This window comes from Xenopus tropicalis, chromosome 10 (assembly GCF_000004195.4).
Source record: "Xenopus tropicalis strain Nigerian chromosome 10, UCB_Xtro_10.0, whole genome shotgun sequence".
Lineage (NCBI taxonomy): Eukaryota > Metazoa > Chordata > Amphibia > Anura > Pipidae > Xenopus > Xenopus tropicalis.
The window spans coordinates 18389740-18411225 of NC_030686.2; the positions used below are offsets into that span (position 1 = coordinate 18389740).

The 21486-nt window shown below is 42.9% G+C and overlaps 1 protein-coding gene across 3 annotated transcripts in view; it reads right to left on the reverse strand.

The window, feature by feature from the left end:
* Window positions 1-5830: 5830 nt before the first annotated feature.
* hdac5 (histone deacetylase 5) overlaps window positions 5831-21486 on the reverse strand; it is a 42652-nt gene continuing 26996 nt past the window's right edge. For all 3 annotated transcript variants that reach the window (XM_012952844.3, XM_012952843.3, XM_002935540.5), the window contains 23 exons: window positions 20743-20887; window positions 20496-20607; window positions 19946-20076; window positions 19687-19818; window positions 19349-19461; window positions 18901-19014; window positions 18584-18764; window positions 18134-18324; window positions 15365-15574; window positions 14574-14706; window positions 13904-14037; window positions 13021-13141; window positions 12243-12292; window positions 11896-12003; window positions 11534-11589; window positions 11175-11262; window positions 10955-11074; window positions 10749-10846; window positions 10464-10582; window positions 9823-9956; window positions 9650-9734; window positions 8537-8684; window positions 5831-6992 (listed from right to left, as the gene is read on the reverse strand). In XM_012952844.3, the coding sequence (XP_012808298.1) occupies window positions 6953-6992; window positions 8537-8684; window positions 9650-9734; window positions 9823-9956; window positions 10464-10582; window positions 10749-10846; window positions 10955-11074; window positions 11175-11262; window positions 11534-11589; window positions 11896-12003; window positions 12243-12292; window positions 13021-13141; window positions 13904-14037; window positions 14574-14706; window positions 15365-15574; window positions 18134-18324; window positions 18584-18764; window positions 18901-19014; window positions 19349-19461; window positions 19687-19818; window positions 19946-20076; window positions 20496-20607; window positions 20743-20887 (2763 nt within the window). In that variant the 3' untranslated portion in view covers window positions 5831-6952. The remainder of the gene's footprint in view (window positions 6993-8536; window positions 8685-9649; window positions 9735-9822; window positions 9957-10463; window positions 10583-10748; window positions 10847-10954; window positions 11075-11174; window positions 11263-11533; window positions 11590-11895; window positions 12004-12242; window positions 12293-13020; window positions 13142-13903; window positions 14038-14573; window positions 14707-15364; window positions 15575-18133; window positions 18325-18583; window positions 18765-18900; window positions 19015-19348; window positions 19462-19686; window positions 19819-19945; window positions 20077-20495; window positions 20608-20742; window positions 20888-21486) is intronic.

A 21486-nucleotide genomic window follows, 5' to 3' on the forward strand; every position in this document is an offset into this window, starting at 1 on the left:
ATTACATTTTTTTACAATATATATATATATATTTATTTATTTTTTCCTGTTAGGGATTTAGTAGCCCCCTTTTAGGAATTTATCCACGCCAGCAGGGAGGGAGCCTGAAGCCCCTATAAATAGCTGGGACCTAGGCAAGTTGCCCACAATCATCCTCCCCTCCACAGTGGACACGAAGTGGCCTATTTATAAACTGAATGTGTTTTGATTTCAACACAATTTGTGACATCATTGTTCCAACATATTGTCGCAGTATCTTATATTTTGTTGTGCAGCAATATTGCAACTTTTCTTGCAGCCATGTAATGATTTGTGTACATATACATACATAATGTCCCTACACTTGATACTGTAAATGTGACCCCCAGGAAAGAATAAAGGACAAGCCCACATTCCAAAATAAAACCACTCTGCCCATTACCACAGAAAGCCAGAGGTTCCTGCCAGTCTGAGCACATTTTTATTTATACAAGGACAAACAGGACATATTACAAAATACTCGGATGAAAATTCATACCCACAGCATGTGAGGGAGAGACACAAAGACACACACACACACAAAAAAGGGAATTTACAGCGGATCTACCTCGAAGGCTGTCCGCCCAGAGCCCCTAAACTCTGCATGTAATACTGCTGAACAACATGGTTTTGTTTTTATTATTAATTTAGAAAAAAATATATATATTTATTTACACAACAAATTACGAGACAGTTGCACAAGTCCACTGCATGTGAGGGTGAGAGGAGTTGAAGCCTTAAGACGTTGTTTGAAGGTGAACCCGCCTCAATCCAAGCCTGGTTTCCACCTGCCTGAAATTTCCTGACAATTCAGTGTAAACAATTCCATTATAGGTTAAATAACGATCAGCATGATCAGTGGCATTGCCATTCTAATGCCACCCTACCTTCCCTTAAACAGTACAGTGTGAGCTTGTGCGCCAAACAGAACTCTCAAAATGATGATGTTTGGCGCACAATGCGCTATGTCCTCACTGTCTCTTTAAGGGCAATTAAATGCAAGATAAACACATTTTCTCTGTAAGTCCCACAGCCAGAAACATTTAGTTACATTTTAACACATCTTTGACCTCTGTATCTTCATTCTTATATATCAGATGAAGAGGAAAACTCATTTAAAGTCTTATTTTTATCACTGCCTTTAAAGAACAAGGAAATCATTACAAAGTAAATGCTCTACACCCTTTTGCGATCTACGTGCATTATTTATTAATTTGTTTCTGTTTCAGAGCTATTTACTGTTTTATTAACTGTCATTATAATGAATTTTGTAACAACAACGCCATCTGCTGGTCAGTTCCTGTAGGAAAACAGAGAAGTGCTTTTGACCTCTTTCCTGAGCAGAGCAACATTGGAAGTCTTCTCTGTTTTCCTTCTGAAGGTATATCTCGTTGTACAATTACAGGACTGACCATCAGGTTGGTGCTGTTGTTAAAAAAAATAATTATACTGGCAATTCATAGAAACTTAAATAGCTCTGAAACTGAAATAAAAAATGCATATAAATTGAAGAAGTGCTTCGAAATGTGGCACACATGTGGTTTGCTTCTCCTTTAAATCTAGCTTGTTGACTGAGAATCCCAGGAGTTGTAGTTCAGCCACATCTTTGAAAAGCTGTTTGTTTATTGATTCTAGGTTGTCATGCTTAGTCAAACAAGCCAGCCATATGCAAAGATTGACAAAAAGATCTTCTTATTGATGGTGAAAAGGTGAACCCCCTAGTCAGTCAAGATCTACTGACCTTCCCAAACATTAGACTGAAGCATTGCCAGTGTCCAATACGCATGTAGCTTGGCCATGCAGTGAGGCCATAGTCTGCTTGACTCTATGACTGCTACAATTCACAAGATTATTGGCTCCTACCACCATGGAAAGAGATTTTTTCCCCACAGCATGATGCACTAGTCCAAAGGGAGTCCCCATATTCAGGCATATGAGCAGTGGCTAGGTATGTGTACAATATGCAGTCAGAATTACAGGGTACATCAGGTTTATGCTCTGCACATCTGGCATCCAACAAGACCACTGGTCAAGGCAATTACCTACACCCCCCCCCCCATGGATTTCTATGAACAACTCATTTCCATTTACTTGAACCCCCTTTGTGCCTTTAAACATTTACATGCACCCTGAATTCCCTCTTCATCAGATATCTGTGCTGCCAGAGGCAGATAAAAGCAACCTAGCCACTGTCTGGCCAATCAAACCAAGCCTTATGGCCTTCACACACGGCATGAGTCGACGTCTTCAGCCTGCACCTCCAAAGGGCAACATCCAAATGCCGGTGTGTTAGGGCCCTTAAAGGAATAGCAACACCAAAAAGTGTTTTAAAGTAATTATAATACAATATACTGTTGCCCTGAACTGGTAAAACTGGTGTTTTTGCTACAGAAACGCTACTATATAAATATAAATAAGCTGTGGTGTAGCATATATGCTCTGTAGAATATAATGGGGGTTTATCTGTTATCTGCTAAGTAACCTGTGCCTTTTCTCTTTTGAAAGAGACAACCAGTAGCTCGTGAGCAACATGTTGCTCACCAACCCCTTAGATGTTGCTCCCAGTGGCCTCAAAGCAGGGGCTAATTTTTTGAATACTTGGCTTGGAGGCAAGTTTTGGTTGCATAAAACCCAAAGTAAAGCCAAACAGAGCCTTCTGTAGGCTGCCAGCTTACATAGGGGCTACCAAATAGCCAATTATAGCCCATATTTGGCACCTCCAGGTACCTTTTTCATGCTTGTGTTGCTCCCCAACTCTTCTTACATTTGAATGTTGCTCACGGGTAAAAAAGGTTGGGGATCCCTGATATAAACTATAGTAAGGGCTCTGGCACACAGGGAGATTAATCTCCCCAAACAACCATCCCCGAAATCGCCTGCGCAGCGTGTGCCATCCCACTGGCGACTTACATTTTCACCGGTGGGATGGTAGTTTTGGGAGATTAGTCACGGGCGACTAATCTCCCCGTGTGCCAGAGCCCTAAGGATTTGAAGCAAACACAACAGTTGTACCAGGGCAGGGCAACAGTGCATTATACTGTAATTACTTTTATACAATTTAATTTTTTGGTGTTACTGTTTCTTTAAGGTACGGAAGGTTCAGCTGGGCTTGAGTATGTAGCTACTAAAGTGCAATATCATTATACAGTCTGAAGGAGATAAAAGGCATCAATAAGGCTGTGAAATGCTACATATAAGCTTGTATAGCTGGCTTAGGGTGCAGAAGCCTTCTGCATCAATGGCATTTATTTTCCATTATATGGTCATCTTTTTACTGCCGTTGGGGATCTTTGTAAGCCCTAAGACTTTGGACTGGGCTTTAAACATGGCCTGGGGCACCCAGGTCTTAAAGGATAGTGTCATGCCTCTAGAATATGACAGTACTGATCAGGTTCAATAAATAAATGTACGTTATATTACATTGCCCTTAAGGAAACTGCTTCAGTATGAAAGACTATTTAGGAACATTCACAGATAGTGGTTATGGAATACTTGTGCCTGTGTAGTGTGCATCAGACAGGGAGCTACAGGCGAAGAGGATCATTTTGACCAATGTTTTTCCGCAGGGTGGTCAGGAACAGCCCCTGTACCATTAGCATAAAGGTTGCAACTAATCCCTTAACAACCGTAACTGGGCTCACCTCATTTACTAACAATGGGAAAACCTGCACCCGGGCCACAACCCACACTAGCTAATAAGTGATCATCGTAGTTTAGCCAGTTGCAGGGTAGTAATGATTTCATTGATGGCCAAGGGCAACTTTTCCCACTGTTAGTAAATGTGCCCCCATTTGGTCTACATCCTGCAGTTTATTAGCAGTGGTTATAGAGTCTCGCTGCAAATTGCAGGGAAGGTGCTTTATTGGTAGTGTTAGTGTGAGTGGGGGATTTCTTGGTGCCCCTTAAACTAGATGATTAATTACTTGCACTGATTTCTATAGTTAGACAGCATCTGTCTCTTTGCACAGTCATAGCATGTGCATCTCTATAAAGTGCAAATTAGCCACTTACGACAGAATCGAAATTCCACATCATAATATTTGTATCTGGGAGTGTTCACAAACACATATTTCATACTGGAGCTGATTAGTGATGAGCAACATTTTTTGGCAGGCATGGATTCTCTACAAAATTCCCGCATTTCGCCATTGGTGAATTTCTTGCAAAACGGCTGCAAAAATTCACCACAACAAAAATTTGCCAAGTGAGGGAAAAAGTCAATGCATTCATATTCTGTATGTATGTTACTGGAATTGGTGGTGATACGTCCACTGTGGGGGGATTGTTCATAAGGGACAGTTCCGTGCTACAGCCATGGCACATGTGGGTATACATAGCCAAATAATTCACTGGACACTATGTGACCATATACACAATATACACACAAATGTGTTTGTTTTAATGCAATGAATTGGTCTTGAATGTTGTGTATGCTGCCTCTTGTGCTCTCTGCCTTACAATGTGCGCTTGTTTTGCTCACAGGGCATTACTAAGTGCACCTACCTTGCTCACAGGGCATTACAAAAGAGGCCTCCCTTGCTCACAGGGCATTACCAAGTGTGCCTGCCTTGCTCACAGGGCGTTACAAACTGCACTTGCCTTGCTCACAGGGCATTAGTAAGGGGTATATTTATTATGCTGTGTAAAAAGTGGAGTAAAGCATTACTGGTGATGTCGACAAGCAATTAGATTTCAACAGTCAGAAAACCAAAGCAAAGTATCTGATTGGCTGCTATGAGCAACATCACCGGTAATGTTTTACTCCACTTTTTACACAGCATGATAAATATACCCCTAAGTGCGCTTGCCTTGCTCACAGGGCATTACAAAGTACACCTACCTTGCTCACAGGGTGTTACTAAGTGCGCCTACCTTGCTCACAGGGCGTTTAAAAGTACACCAGCCTTGCTCACAGGGCGTTACCAAGTGTGCCTGCCTTGCTCACAGGGCATTACCAAGTGTGCCTGCCTTGCTCACAAGGCGTTACCATGTGTGCCTGCCTTGCTCACAGGGTGTTTCCAAGTGTGCCTGCCTTGCTCACAGGGCGTTACCAAGTGTGCCTGCCTTGCTCACAGGGCATTACCAAGTGTGCCTGCCTTGCTCACAGGGCGTTACCATGTGTGCCTGCCTTGCTCACAGGGTGTTTCCAAGTGTGCCTGCCTTGCTCACAGGGCGTTACCAAGTGTGCCTGCCTTGCTCACAGGGCGTTACCAAGTGTGCCTGCCTTGCTCACAGATTGTATCGCACTGACATAAAACAGTGCTGTAATCCTTGAATCAACATAAACACTCTCAAAGGGGACATAGTTAAAAAAGGGAGATTTCTTTCTACTAGGATTTTTTTAAAGAGCGACTATATCTTCATTTTTATAAGGGTGTGGGCGGGGGGGGGTTTCAGATTTATACCTTCTCAACATAAATGCTTGTGCCAACCATACCTTTTGCCTTTTGTATTTAATAGGCGATGTGTGGTTTCTGTTATTTGTTGCATAAAAAGGGGGCTAAATGTGAAAATGCAAGGTATGTCACATTCTACTTCCTGTCCTGCCGAGCAAGGTCAAACAAACCTTCTTGTCTGGCCAAGCAAAGTCAAAGCAAATTAGCTGTTCACTGAGCCCTGCCTGTCATTATACAGAGGCTCCTATGTGGGTGGCTATGTTTTGACCTTGCTCAGCAGGACAGGAAGTAGAATGTGAAATGAAAAAAAAAATAAAATACATATTTTCCAATTATAACAATAGACAAAAGGTAAGTTCAACACGAGCCCTGTTAATTGTACATCTGCTTAACATGAGGGTATACTTTCCCTTTAATTTTGATATCTCTAATAGAAATAATAAATAACCATATCAATCTGCTCCTTTGCTTTATTTTCCCTTATCTTTTATGCTGGTGTTACTGGGCCCGGCTTGCACTTTTAGCCTATGCTGGCCTCAAGGTTCCATGGCCGACTTTTTTTCCCCCCCTTAGGGTCCTTCGATATATAACTTAAGTAATTGGTTAAGGGCATTTAAATGGCCCAAGCTTATAAATAATTAAATCATACTGGGAATTCAGAATCATGAGAGTTTTTTTTCAGGTCAGTGTGCAATACAAAGAACCTAAATCCTTTCAGCAGGGCTTATGTTGAACCGAAGTCTACATAGTCCCCCTTTTAACACACTATCATGTGTATGTCATCCATGGATTATACAGATTGTTGGATGACACATTAAGCTCAAAGTGTTAAGCTGTGCTTTAGTTGTGGCATAAGCGAGTGGAAAATAAGACTCCATTACTGATATAAAGTAGGGCTGTTTAGCCTGTGGCACTTTAGCCATAAACTGAAGGCCACAGGTTAGGCAACACAGGTACATAGTGTTAGCATCACCATCTTGTCCTTTATGTTTCCTGCCTACAGCCTGTGCTCTGAAAGGCACAACTAAATGCAGGACCACAGAAATTCAATTCCACAACAGGGGCCCATCCATTTCTGCCCTGTAGGGTAAGCCGGAAGGCCTTCCGCAAAGCCGTTACTTCCATAGATCATTCCATTTAAAAAGTGCAATGCATTAGTGTATACATTTCCCACACATATATACATACCATTTAGTGTTGTATAAGACACAGAGAGATGGCACTTTGGCAGTAATAAAAGGTTACTCTTTTCACTGGGGCGGTGAGACAAAATCCAGGACAGCAGCACAGATGGAGATCAGGTTGGAGTGAGTGGGTCCCAGGAAAAGGGGTGGTGGGTGTGCTAGCCTCAGCTGCTGGGACACAGGACATCTGACCCATTTAATTGTCTTGTGGTTTGTTTGTTTGTTTTTTTTCCTTTTTTTTTTTTGTTTCTTGGTTTTAATAGAAAAAATAAACCAATCACCATAACAAAAACTAATAAAAGAAAATTAAAAAAAGGACTGCGGTGTGTGTGGGGGGTTGGATGTGCGGATTACTCAGGCCACTGGTTCATCTTCCATGGGCTCTTCTAATGGTCTGGAAGGAGAAAGACAGAAGTGGAATTAGGGGTAGGGGATCCCCTTAAAAACAAAGAGGGTTACATTCAAAGAGTGGAAGCCCCCGCTGCCTTTGATTAAAAAATAAGTATATGCAGGTAAGATGTAAGAATGAGCAAAAATCCTAACGTGTACGGCTGCCACTCATAAAGCAGAGATAAGGGTCCCAGCCTGAAGGCTAATGAGAGTGCTACCTAGTTTCTCTCCATGAAAGCAACACTGATGGTTAGCTAGAGTGGAATACAGGTTAAAGGAACAGTAACACCAAAAAATGAAAGTGTATAAAAGTAATTACAATATAATGTACTGCTGCCCTGCATTGCTACAACTGGTGTGTTTGCCTCAGAAAGACTATTATAGTTTATATAAGTTAGCTGCTGTGTAGCCATTCAAAGGAAAAACGGCACAGGTTACTTAGCAGATAACAGATAAATCCCCATTATATGGGGCTTATCTACTAGTTATCTGCTATGTAACCTGTGCCTTTTTTCCAGCTTGAATGGCTGCCCCCATGGCTACACAGCAGCTTATTTCTATAGTAGCTTTTCTGTAGCAAAAACACCAGTTTTTTGCAGAGCAACAGCACATTATATTTTAATTACTTTAAAAAACTTAAATTTTTTACTGTTCCTTTAACAACTAATTTGTCTTTCTAGATATTCTTGGAACTGTAGAAGAATAACTTGTACAATAATGTTTTCCTATCTCTGTAGCCTTGCCAATAGCTAAGGATGACCTCAACTAGATACTGGATTACAAATGACTTGAACCCAAAATACTTGTATATATAAGGTGGTGGATTTAGACTTTTTGGGATCCCAACTGGTAGGAGATACTTTGGCCACCTAACATTACTAAATAGACCAGGGGCCACAAGCTTTCTTACTCGTGAGCCACAGTCAAATGTAAAAAGACTTGGTTGGGAGAGCAACACAAGCATCATAAAAATTCATGGAAGTACCAAATAAGGTCTGTGATTGGCTATTTAGTAGCCTCTATGCACACTATCAGCTTATAGGAGGCTTTATTTGGTAGTAAATCTTGTTTTTATTCAACCAAAACTTACCACCAAGTCACGCATTCAAAAACATCTACCTGGTTTGGGGGCACTGAGAGCAACATCCAAGGGGTTGGGGAGTAACTTGTTGCTCACGAGCCACTGATTGGGGATCACTGAAATAGATCATGATTAGGAGCCCATCAGAGGTTAAAATCCTACTAAGGCCAAGAGAGATAAGTGACTATACCCAAGTCTGGAAACCCAACACTTGCAGTAACAGTACTATATGTGCTTGTGGTCCATTAAAGTCTACCCACTAGGGGTGGCACCTAAACTGTTTCTTTCTCTATGCATTTCTCAGCATGCATACTGGGTGTCTAATACAGTAGCCATGGCCATGATCATCGGCCTTAACAGCTGCTGAACTCCACCTCTCTGTATCTTATCATCCTACAATAGTAAATTTTCCTACTCCCTGGATTTCATAATGTACTGTACATTATTGTTATTGTCAACTTGATTACCTAGGGTTAGAGTCTGAGTTGCACTGGTCTGTATCCACTGATAAGGATGCAAGCGCACTGACGGCTTCCGCTTCCTCCAGTTCTACGCGTTGCGCCTCTAGGATAGAGAAGCCTAAAGTAGAGCTCTTAAGACAGCTCCAGTGTTTGCCTGAAGGAGAAAGGATAAAACTATGAAGTCTGCTCCACCTGTATATTGCCCCTTAAGTGCAAGCAGTCAGAGGATGGGATCAGGAATTAAGCCAATGTATTTCGAACCCCTTTCCTAGTAAGGTCTTTGGGCTCTATGCTTCCAGTAAAACACTCGGCCAAACATTTGCCAAACCAGTTCTAGTCCCTCAATCGCACAACAATATACTTCTATAATGCTCTGTAAAATTATCCCCGCAGTAGCATAGTGGCCAAATACCATTTTTTAAAGATCCATGACCCCTGTTTATTAGCACTGCATCCAGTGTATTCATGCCCCCACTGTTATCTGCTATCCAAACAGCCCTACAGAGCCCATCATGGCTGCTTCCACTACCACAACATGAATTCCTTTAGTTCCTCCCATACCTTCTGTAACTCCTCCTCTAATCATATGCCCTAGTTCTCATAATCATTCAATTAGCTGCTGTTAATCCTAGTAGTCTCCCATACCTTCTAAGGGCTGTGACACACGGGAGGTTAGTCGCGCCGTGACAAATCTCCGTTGTCGCGGACGACTAATCTCCCCGCAATGCCATCCCACCGGCTAGAATGTAAATCACCGGTGGAATGGCATACGCGGCTCCGCGATTTGCCAAAGTTTCCTCTCAAGGCAACTTCAGCAAATCGCAGCACCGCATACAGTATGCCATCCCACCGGCGATTTACATTCTAGCCGGTGGGGTGGCATTGTGGGGAGATAAGTCGCCCTCGACAACGGAGATTTGTCTCAGCGCGACTAAGAGTCACATGAGCAAAAGAAGCTATAGTGGGTATCAAAGTTGGAGGAAGGTATTTAGAGGAGTATATACTCCTCCATCTAACTTTGATACCTGCTCTAGCTTCTTCCTTGCACCCCTGTATCTGTTACTACTCTGCAGTTTCTTCTCTTAAGCTGTACTCTATCAGAATGCTCTTTCCACTTACCATGAATATTGATGACTCTCTCCAGGGTTGCTATTGCATTGTCACTGGGTCTCTGCTGTAGGACACTGTTATCAAAAGGTGTGGGCTACAGACAAAGAGACAACATTAGATAGGAAAGAGGATAAGAGAAAGCTCCCAATGCCCTCCCCAAGCGAGCCCCCTCTATTCCTCACCTCCATACCAAGAAGGGCAGAAACACAAGCCTCTGAGGCATCACAAATGGCTGTCAGATCATGACCTCCCTCTAATGCCAGGACCACTTGGCCGCCAGCCAGAGTCATTAATTGCTTGGTAAGATGTCCAAAGCCTGATGGAGGCATAGATATGTGAGAGGTTTAGAGAAGGCATTAAAGAATAGATGATACAGAAGAATAAAAAATGAAAAGGAGACTGAATGCTGTGTAAAGTAACTTGAGAACGTGGGGCAAGGTGAAAGGTGATACAAAACTTGAAGAAATGATGATAGAAATAATTCTATTTGAAGATAAAGTTGAAGGCAATGTTGGGACAAGGTGTTCTGGCACATAAAGCAGCTGCCAAAAAATGTCACCCAAACCCGTTTCTTTACTGGCTGCTGGTTTCAAGTCAAATGACCAGCACTATGGTTCCACTAGAAGCACCAGCCAATTCTGCACTTCTGGAATTGAGAGGAAGCCAACTCTTCATATAGCCAGTGTAAACATTATATCTAATGGATCTGTCGAGGAGTAGTAGGCTTGTGCTGCATCCCCACAGGACAATGCCCTGAACAGCTGCTCTCATGCCAGTTCTGAGAGAAGAAAGAGGTGGACAAGGTATGATCAGTTGCACTCACATTTGGCTGTTACCGAGTAGCCCCCTAGTGGAGACTGATGACCCTCAACTGCGTCAAAGCCAGCAGAAACAAGGACAAAGTCTGGAGAGAACTCCTTGGCTACAGGCATAACCACCATCCTAAGAGGAGACAGCACAAAATGAGTAAAGGGAGGTCAAAACAGGGAGTAGCACGTGAGTCTGAGAATAATGGTACAAGTGGAAAAAAAAAATAAAATGAAGAGCTGCATACGATGCATAAATGAAGAAAGATTGTGAAGAAAATAATAGAAACAAGACCACAAACCTGAATGCAGCAAGGTACTCAGCGTCACCCACAGGGGGATCCACGCCGCCCGTCCACGCAATGTTAACATTGAACCCAGTTCCATGGCCAGCACCTACCTATCACAGAAAGACATTTCTCTAGTCAGGACACAACCCTGTATCTTGATGCCTTCCCCCAGTGAATACCATCACCCATTCTTATTTCTGACTCATTTCTTCACACACCTCATCTGAAGAGCCGCTACCAGGGAAAAAGTTCCCATCATCATAACGGTGGAGAGAAATATAGAGGATATTTGGATCGTTGTAGAAGGCCTGTTGTGTGCCATTACCATGATGAATGTCCTAGAGGGGTATTGGAATAAATATACGGAGTAATTTAAGGGTATCACTGACTTATATAAGGCTTAATGTCTTATGAGACATTATTTGTCCAGTAACTTACCCAGTCCACAATCAGAATTCGTCCCACATTCATCTTCTGACGGAGCAACTTGGCCGCTATAGCCACAGAGTTAAAAAAACAGAAGCCCCTAAAGAAAGAGGAAAGGGGGAGAAGGTTATTGATGGACAAGAAAGAGGTAGAGCAATATGTTAGAGAAGTCAATGTGTAAAATGTATAATATGGCAGTAGAATTCTTAATGAGATGAAAGTGGGTGTCGGACTGGCTAGAGCAGGGATGGCTTTGATGTAGTTGGCTAGCTTGAATATATTGCAATATATGGACAAACAATCACTGTTTTGTTTAAAGGGAAGGACATCCTTTATATATATATATTAATGGGTAAGAGATGTCTACTTACATGGCAACAGATTCTTCAGCATGATGTCCAGGCGGTCGGATTACTGCAAAACCATTCTATTAGAGGAGAAAACAACATGAATAAGAGAGGACAAATGGAGTATCCACAAGCAGGGTTGGACTCGTCCATCCAGACACCGGAAAAAAGCCTGGTAGGCCCCACCGACCCATACCAAATCCCCACTGCAAAAGTGGGGAGGGAAGGGGCAAGCGGTGGGTGGCGGGGGCCCCCTGGATCCTGATGAGATTAAGGAAATTAAATATACAAAGTAAAAAGTGGGATAGAGAGAATGGGCAGGGATAAAAACAATGGCCGCCATCCCTGCCTTACGTGTCTATTAAAACCCACCATCCGACTCTTACCTTCAGTTCTCCAGCAGCTACTTTATAGACTAATTCGATTAGAGACCCCACTGCTGTTCGAACAGCCGGAGGTGAGTGCAGCTCATTCCACACGGTGTCACTGTCCACCTATGATGAAAAATATGATAGCTCAAACTATGGAGACATTGCCAGACAGCAGTAGCCAGATATCAGTTCCTTGTCAGGTATAATGAGCATGATTCAGTGCATGAAGTAGGGTTGTTATGGTTTCATATAAAGACCACAAAGGTATACTGGAGGTTAGAAATCCAATGAAAGAACATGGAGTTTCTACCAAACTTAAACAGAGAAGGACTGAAAAACAATGCTCTGAAAGAAATACTCACTCCAATTCCTCCACAGGGCAGGACTGCATACAGCTTCTGGGATAGAGTCCCTAAAGACCACAACAGACACAACAGAAATAAACTTTTTGTTGCTGGGTAAAGCTGCTAGGATGCATACTGCAAGTATAACTTCTAAGTTCATATTACTGAATACCTAGTTAGAGTTTCCTAGGTAATACCCAGCGTACTATCACCATATGAACATCCTACATAATTTCTGCCATTTGCCATAATTAGTTCTCTACCACTAATCTGATTAATGTGTGGCCCCACAACTTCACTTTTTATCCATACATCGTACCCCCCCCCCCATCCTGCTAAAGCATACCCTTTGTGCTTAATGTTTCCCATCACCCCCTGTACATCTCTAATTGCAATCTCTCACATTTCTATGCTTTAGCCAATGCCACACTCTATACTGCCAACATTCTTTAAAGGACATGTAAACCCCACACACAAACATTTAATCAGAGAACAGCCTCTTTGAAATCTTTGAATACCTGCCACACTGGTTGTCCAGAGGTTACTAGTAAAGCTGCAACATCTCCTTAAATGTAATGGTGCTAACAAATGGAGGGGGGTATATGCAGTACAAATAATGGCATTTGGGTGGAGGAGACGTGCCCAACTGATACACATTGTAGGCAGATGTAGGCTTTACATGTCCTTTAAGTTATACTCCAGGTCTTCTTTCCCTTGACGATTACTGCATTTTCTTTTGCCTTTCCTATGCCTTCTGTTTATATCCCATTCCTTCTCTTAGAATATCTCCCCTCACCTAGAATGTTCTTGCTCTCCAATTTGTGGCGACTCTGAGGGCTGGTCCCATAAAGCAAGGTGTGATGCTCTGTGTGAACGGTTTGGATCTCATCCAATGTGGCCTTCCTGCCTCGGACACGCTGTTATAAGGGCAATACAGTAATGTCACCATTACACTCTTGTTCAAACTTCCCCCTAGCAGCCTCAGCCATGATACCCATGAGAAACCTTTGTGACATACCTTAGGTTTACAGTGTCATGCAACCCCCTTCCTCAGTGCATAACTATAGAGGAAGCAGGACCTGCAGTCGTGTAGGGGCCCGGACCAGGGGTCTGCTTCCTCTATAGCAGTAAGTAGCTCCACTTACCTACTCAGCATGAGCGACTGGGGAGCAAAGGACATGGGTGGGAGAGTGGATGGAGGTAGGGCTGGGTAGGTGCGCGCTGGGCCGCCTCTCTAAAGTTTTTTTTTTTGCATGGGAGCCCGGTGCATCATTGTTATGCAGCTGCCCTTCCTGACATTGTACAACTGTAAAGCATTGGATTCTAGGACTTAAATTCCCATGACACTATGAGCCCAAAGGGAAATGGTTTGTATGAGTATCATGGTTTTCTTTCAATCTGTGGAATCAGGTATATCTGTGCTCAAACATTTATATTTATCTTTGGAAGTTCAGATAATATTTATGCATCTTTTGTACATAACCTAAATGAATGGATGGAGGGGGAGTCCAGAGAGAAGGCCAATTTAAAATATATTTTGGTATAAAAGCTTAGTATGCTTTGGATATTCTTGAAAAACCTGGGTGATAACAACATGTTCAACTGTGTAAAACAAACCAAGTTTGGATCCAAGATTCCTCGCCTTTAAATACATCTGCTTTATCACTTCTATAATGTACCTGGCATTTTCCCAGCAGGCCAGTCTCCTGCAGGCGGGACCAGACACTTTGGATTCTCCCAGCATGCTCTGGGTGATTGTTGGTATCTCCACATGTGCACTGGTGTTTCAGCATGAGGGTATCATAGACTAGACCTGGCCAAATGTAACAAATGAGAAAAACAAGATGATATAAGAGACAGCAGTGGGTGGAGATGGCAGGAAAATAATTGCCATATTGTTTTAATAACAATTAAACAGAATCTTCCCAAATCAGTTGTATGGTTGCCAGTGACCCCCAACAACAAATTTGCAGGTGCAGGCTAGAAAATGTGAGAAGAGGACAGCTAATAATTCAAAACCATACAAAATAAATAATTTTTTGCTTAAAAGAGGTTCATCTATAACATACTAAGTTCATGTAACAGTAAAGCTCCCCCCCTTTCAAAAACAATATCATTTGAACAAAGCACCGCTCTCACCCCATGTATCATTAGGCAAGATAAACCAATTAAAATAGATTCCAAATCAAATGTGTTGCTCCCCAACTCTTTTTACATTTGAATGTTGCTCATAGGCAAAAAACATTGGGGACCTTTTAAAGGGACACTATCACTCAAGGAGTATTGGCAACTTAAAATGTGGAATGTAGTAAAGTTAAGCAATTTGGACGTCATCTTCCTTTGTCTCACCAGTTGTGCTGATTACTCTGTGGTGTGGTTCTAAACTGCAGGTTGAGAGAGGAGCCGCAGGGGAGGACTGAGTGCGACTCAGAGCTGTGTGAGGGAGTGAACCCTGGTAGAGAGGAAGGGCGTCTGGGAAGAGCTGGAAGAGGAAAACAAAAAAATAAGTTGAAGTAGGAAAAGTTATTGAGAATGAAATGTTCAGAAACATGAGCGAGCATGACTAGAATGACTAAGGTATTGGTGACTGCAGTGGCATGAGGGGACAGCGACATATCCATCTCTGCCACCATACACTCACAGGCACCCCTCTCATTTCTCCATACCTGCAGCCCACATTCCCTCTCAGAGCAGGTCATAAGGGGGTGTCATTGCAGAGCTGAGTCATAAATGGGGGGGGATGTGAGTCATTGGTGTGTGACTCATACTCTGCTGGTCTTGTCAAAGAACGGAGGCTGTGCGTGAGAAAGCGCGCCATACGCACTGCAGTGTAGCCTGCCCTCTTCGTCTGCAATGCCTATCTCCAATGCTTCTCCGACTATAGCCCTAGATTGTATCTGTCTCTAGCTTTAAGGTGGGCACTGCAGAAACATAAAATGCAGCAATTCTGGCCTGAAAATTCACAAATTTTCCATTTAAGTGAATAGGAAGAGGCAGTAAAGTTGGCACTTCTCTAACAGCTGAAGGGTATGGCTCCATGTGTCACAGCCTAAATACATCTTTATTTCAGCATGATGCGCTGTGCTGTTCCCTGATGACCACCCCACCAATATTTCTAGGTTTCCCCACATTTTCTTTACCTTTTTCAGTGCATGCTCAACACCATTGGTCCTGCTGTCTTCTCTGTCTTCATCGTCTTCCTCTCCACCATCTTCCTCCTGTGTTTCTTCACTTTCTGTGCCCCCATCAAGAGTGAAAATCGCACGGCACCTTTCACCTCCATCCTGCTCTGTCAGCTCTTCTTCTGTTTCTTCTGGGTGGGTAGGTGGCTGGCGGATGGCCTCACTGGCCTGAAAATATGACATTAAGAAAAATATGAGATGGAGAGGCAATGTACCAAGGACAAAAACGTGTTCAGGTACCACAGCCTTGCCTTATCTGCCTCTGTTAAAACAAGCAACAGACTTCTTTAGCGCCTCCCACAGTTCTTCTATTGTTGGAATCCCCAACCTTTTTTTACTCATGAAAAATGTATTTGGGGATGCCAAATAAGGGCTGCGATTGGATATTTGGTAGACTTCTGGGAACTGCTAGCCAGCAGGAGGCTCTGCTTGGAGTAAAAGTGTGTCTGTGATTCTGAAGCCAGAAATTTAAAAATGGGCACCTACTCTGAGACCAATATCAAAGGGGATGGTAAGCAACATGTTGCTTATGAGCCACTGGTTGGGGACCAGTATTGTGTTACCATGCCATTAAAATAAGCCAGCTAGGGAAAAGATCACATGGTTTAGATCCCCTAAAAGCAGAACTTCATTACAATGGAGGAATTGTCAGGCCAGAAATCAATGAAGGGGAAAAATACACATACATGGAAATGGAAAGCATACAATCAACAGATGACAGCTACCCTAGGGAAGTAATAGGACCACCCTGATGTTTGGAAATAGTATGGGTGGGTCACAGACATCCCCAAGATAAGGGCATGCAATGTGACCAGAGTAATTAAAATAGTATTGGCAAATAATGACAGAAATATAGCTAGGAAAAGTCAGTATGACAGTCCATTGGGTGTCATACTCCTAGATACCCCAAAAGCCCAGCTAAGGTCAGTCAGCATACAATTTGGGTCAAATCTTTTACATTGGTGAACAGACATACAGTGGATATTTTCACACCCCTGGTAAAATGTCAGGTTCCTGTGCTGTACAAAAATGAGACAAAGATAAATCATTTCAGAACTTTTTCCACCTTTAATGTGACCTATAAACTGTACCACTCAATTGAAAAACAAACTGAAATCTTTTAGGTGGAGGGAAGAAAACCAAAAAAACTAAAATAATGTGGTGTACACACCCTTAAACTAATACTTGGTTGAAGCACCTTTTAATTTTATTACAGCACTCAATCTTTTTGGGTATGAGTCTATCAGCATGGCACATTTTGACTTGGCAAGATTTGCCCACTCTTCTTTGCAGAAACACTCCAAATCTGTCAGATTGCGAGGGCATCTCCTGGGCACAACCCTTTTCAGATCACCCCACAGATTTTCAATCAGATTCAGGTCTGGGCTCTGGCTGGGCCATTCCAAAACGTTAATCTTCTTCCAGGGAAGCCATTCCTTGATTTGGATGTATGCTTTGGGTCGTTGTCATGCTGAAAGATGAAGTTCCTCCTCATGTTCAGCTTTCTAGCAGAAGCCTGAAGGTTTTGTGCCAATATTGACTGGTATTTGTATAATACCTTTTCCCACATGTTTTTGGGAGACTTCAGATGTGTTTTTGCAAAATGTAGCCTGGCTTGGATGTTTTTCTTTGTAAGAAACGGCTTTCCCCTTGCCACTCTACCCCATAGCCCAGACATATGAAGAATATGGGAGATTGTTGTCACATGTACCACACAGCCACTACTTGCCAGATATTCCTGCAGCTCCTTTAATATTGCTGTAGGCCTCTTGGTAGCCTCCCTGACCAGTTTTCTTCTCGTTTTTTCATCAATTTTGGAGGGACGTCCACTTCTTGGTAATGTCACTGTTGTGCCATATTTTCTCCACTTGATGATGACTGTCTTCACTGTGTTCCATGGTATATCTAATGCCTTGGAAATTCTTTTGTACCCTTCTCCTGACTGATATCTTTTAACAAAGAGATCCCTCTGATGCTTTGGAAGCTCTCTGGGGACCATGGCTTTTGCTGTGGAATGCGACTAAAAAAAGGAACCTGACATTTTACCAGGGGTGTATAGAGTTTTTATATCCACTGTATATCCATTTATGACATTAACTTTAGGATTGCAGAGCTACATAAATTCCCATTCCCATTCTCACTGTACTGAGAATGAGAAGAAGCAACTCCAAGGCTGTCCTGGGAAGAGTACAGAAGCTTACAGACTTCTGGGTTAGGAACACTTTAGATAAGCTTACAAAAAGTTTGGGGATGGGAATACATTAGGAGAAGCTTTTATAGAGCTCCACGTTGAGGACACAGTAGAAGAAGCTTGCAGAGAGTTTGGAGATGGAGGTAGAGAACAAGAGCTTTTAGAGAGCTCCACATTGAGAACATAGATGAAGAAGTCAGCATAAAGTTTGGGGACAGGGGTAAAGATTAAGAAGCTTTGAGAAGCTTTTAGAGAGCTCCACATTGGGGACAAAGAAAAAGAAGCTTGCAGAGAGTTTGGGGATAGGAGTAGAGAACAAAAGCTTTTAGAGAGCTCCACATTGAGGAAACAGTAGAAGAAGCTTGCAGAGAATTTGGGGATGGGAATACAGAACAAGAAGCTTTTAGAGAACTCCACGTTTAAGACACAGGGCAGGAATATTGTGGAATAATGGCACTATATCAAGCTTATGTAGAGTTCTGGAGCAATGGCATAGTTGCACAGTTAAGCTAAGGTCCTGAGTGGTCTATACAAACCTTGTTGAGGTGTTGCTGGTCCAAGTAATGCTGGTGTTGCAGAACCAGTTGTTGAAGCGCCTGAGGACTTTGCGGGAGAGGAGAGGACTGTGTACGACTTAGGGGACGATGCCTTGTGCCTTTGGTGACAGAGCGTAGGGAACCAGAGACTCGGTCTCCCCCTACTAAGGGGGACTGACCATGAAGAGGGACTGCAACAAAGAATAACTAATAGTAATGAAAAATAATTTGACTGACGAAGGAAAGTCTAAATATTATTTGATTCCATAAGACGGAAGGAAAGCAAGTTAGGAAACTTGAGGAAATAAGTCAGGTTATAATAAGATGGGTGAATGAAGAAAAGAAAATGTAACCGGGTGTCATGAAAAGAGAGAGAATTTAAGGATAGAAAAACTAAAGGAGAAAAATGAAACCTTGAAAGGAAAAGGGAAAAGAAAAGCAGATATTCACCTGTTATGAGAGCGCTCTGCTGTCTAGCCTGCTCTAGTAAGAGAACATGCTGTAGGAGAGAAGGTGCCGTCAGGGTACTTATCTCACCCCCATCCAGGGCAGGCAGTGGAGAGGTGTTAATGAAGGGACCACCTGGGCGCAGACTCTGACGCTCTGCCCCTTCCTGGGGGCTAAACTGACCCTGAGGAGAGAACCTTAGAAGTAGTAAAGGTCAAGTCATCATGCCTGGAAATGATACATTTCTAAAAACCCTCTGTAAATGTGCAAAGGTTTTCTCAGACTGTAAACATTACTTCCATTTCAGTCTGGCTACTCACAGTTAGGCTGCTGGTGCTCCCCTGCAGGCAGATGTTGGGCAGTGATGGAGAAGTATACAACCCGAGAGGTCCACCCGCTCCTTCCAGAGCCAGAACTCTCTGCTGAGGAAGCATCTAAAGAATTTAGAGTACAATATTGTCACTGGTTAAGTAGTGACCACTGCAACACAAAACAATTTTCACCCACCATGTTCAGAAGCCCTTGTACTATTTAAACTATCCAGTCATTTGACCCTTCTCACCTCTTCCAGCTTCCATGCTGGTCTGGACTGGTAGTCAAAATAGGCCCTGGCATTCTATGTACACAGAAGCCCTAACAGCCCCCCACCAGTCCACTTTCTATTGCATATTACAGCAGCTCCTCTGGCATTTGCCAGAAGCCACAGATTGCCAGTCCGGGCCTTCCATGCACATCTTTCCCACAACTTTTACCCTAGGCCTCCCTTACCTCGCTGGCAATATTAGGCACGCTGCCAGTCAGTCCATTCTCACATATGGCACTGTTGGAGCTGTTTGGCGAGCTCGGCCCAGATCCTGGGGCACTATTGCACACCGAAGACACTGCGGGAGGAGCACCAACATCTCAGCGATGAGACTTGGGTTTCAGGGGAACAGGAAAAAAAGCAATGGAGTGCAGTAGAACTAAAGTGACTGTATGAGCAGTATGGGGTGAGGAATGCAATATATAAAGGATAAGTAGAGGCAAATATGTGGGTGCAGGTAGAAGGAATTCAGCAAAGAGTAGCAGTAAAGAGTTGCTTAAAGATTGTATCAGTTCCAGCATACCCTGGATTTCAATGGCTCTTTTCTTAAAAGCACTGATAACAGTTCCATCCTTTCTTCGAAGCAGAGGACTACTCCGACGTTCTGCAACTTTCTGCTTTAATCGGGATCGGACCTTAAGATTAGGTTCCGAGGCTGCAGGAAAACATAATAAGATTTTGAATAACATCCTACACATAAACCTTAGCCTCAAACTCTTCACTGATCATTCTCCCTCAGTTTCTCTGGTGCCCAGTATAAAACCCAAGTTGGATATACTAACCAGTTTTGCGGAGAGGAAAGTCATCACGTCCATCGCAGGTTGCAAGGAGGGATACCTTATAGGATGGGGGAGTTGCTGGTGACCCAGACTGAGGAGGGGAACTATGGTCCAGTGAGGTATGGTGCGTGCCCCTATGACAAAAGAATGGGACACTGATATGCCATGAGAAAACAGATGAGAGGCCATAAGGTAAATGAACATTTGGTACATATAAAATAGTGAAATACAGTTATAATGGGGTAATGCTACATGTTAAATACAGCAAGAAGGCACAGAGTTGCAAAGATTAGAGCAAGATACTAAGGGAAAGGGAGGAGGAGAGGGTGAGAACATATTAAGTAACAAAATCCAAGGAAAGGAGAGATGAAGATGTAGAGTAGACTGCAGGTACTTGAGGTGACAGTGCAAGTAAAGATGAGAATTAGATGGAAAGAGAAGTAGAAAATAAAGATGGGAAGAGCACTTAAGAAAGCAGCGAATACCATGTAGTATGAAGGAGGAATAAAGCAGGTTTCAGGAGTGCAAGAAACCTCTTCTAGTTCTCACTTACCAGCACTTGGGGTGCTGTAGGATGGAATGGTTCACATTTCCAGGTACCTCCTTGGACTTACTGAGCAAAAATTCCTGTAGCTTTAGTTTCACCTCTGTGCTGGCAATAGCACCTAACAAAAACCAGAGATTACACACTAGTAAAGGATTAAGCACCATGTCTCTAAATAAGATGAATGTTCTGCAGCTTCTGATCATATTGCCTTGCCCCCTAGCTTAATTGTATCCCCTTTCCTTAATCCTCTTACTTTCTTTGCTCTTCTCCTTGTTCCTCAGAATCAGAAGCTGCTGCTCCAGTCGCTGTTTTTCAGCCTCTTCCTGCCTCTGCCTTTCACGCTTTCTCTGCTGTTCCAACTCTTGCTGTCTCTTAGCGGCCATGATCTCCTGCTGTTGCTGCAAAAATTCAAAAAGACTGGGGTGAATGCTGGAGCAGTGATCTCCAACCAGTGGCTCGGGGGCAACCACTCCCTTTGATGTTGCTCCCAATGGCCTTAAAGTAGGTGCACAGAGACATAGTTTTACTCCAAGCAGAGCCTCCTGCAGGCCAGCAGTCCACATGGGGCTACCAAATAGCCAATCACAGTCCTTATTTAGCATCACCAAAGAACTTATATCATGCTTGTGTGGCTCACTAACACTTTTCATATTTAAAGGAACAGTAACACCAAGAAATGAAAGTAATTGAAATATAACGTACTGTGGCCCTGCACTGGTAAAACTGGGGTGTTTGCTTCAGGAACACTACTATAGTTTATATAAATAAGCTGCTGTGTAGCCATGGGGGCAGCCATTGAAGCTGGAAAAAAGGAGAAAAGGCACAGGTTACATAGCAGATAACAGATAAGACACCATTGTATTCTACAGGGTTTAACTGTTAGCTGCTATATAACCTGTGCCTTTTCTTCTTTTGAATGGCTGCCCCCATGGCTACACACCAGGGTTTATATAAACTAGTAATGTTTCTGAAGCAAACACAAAACTTTTACTAGTGC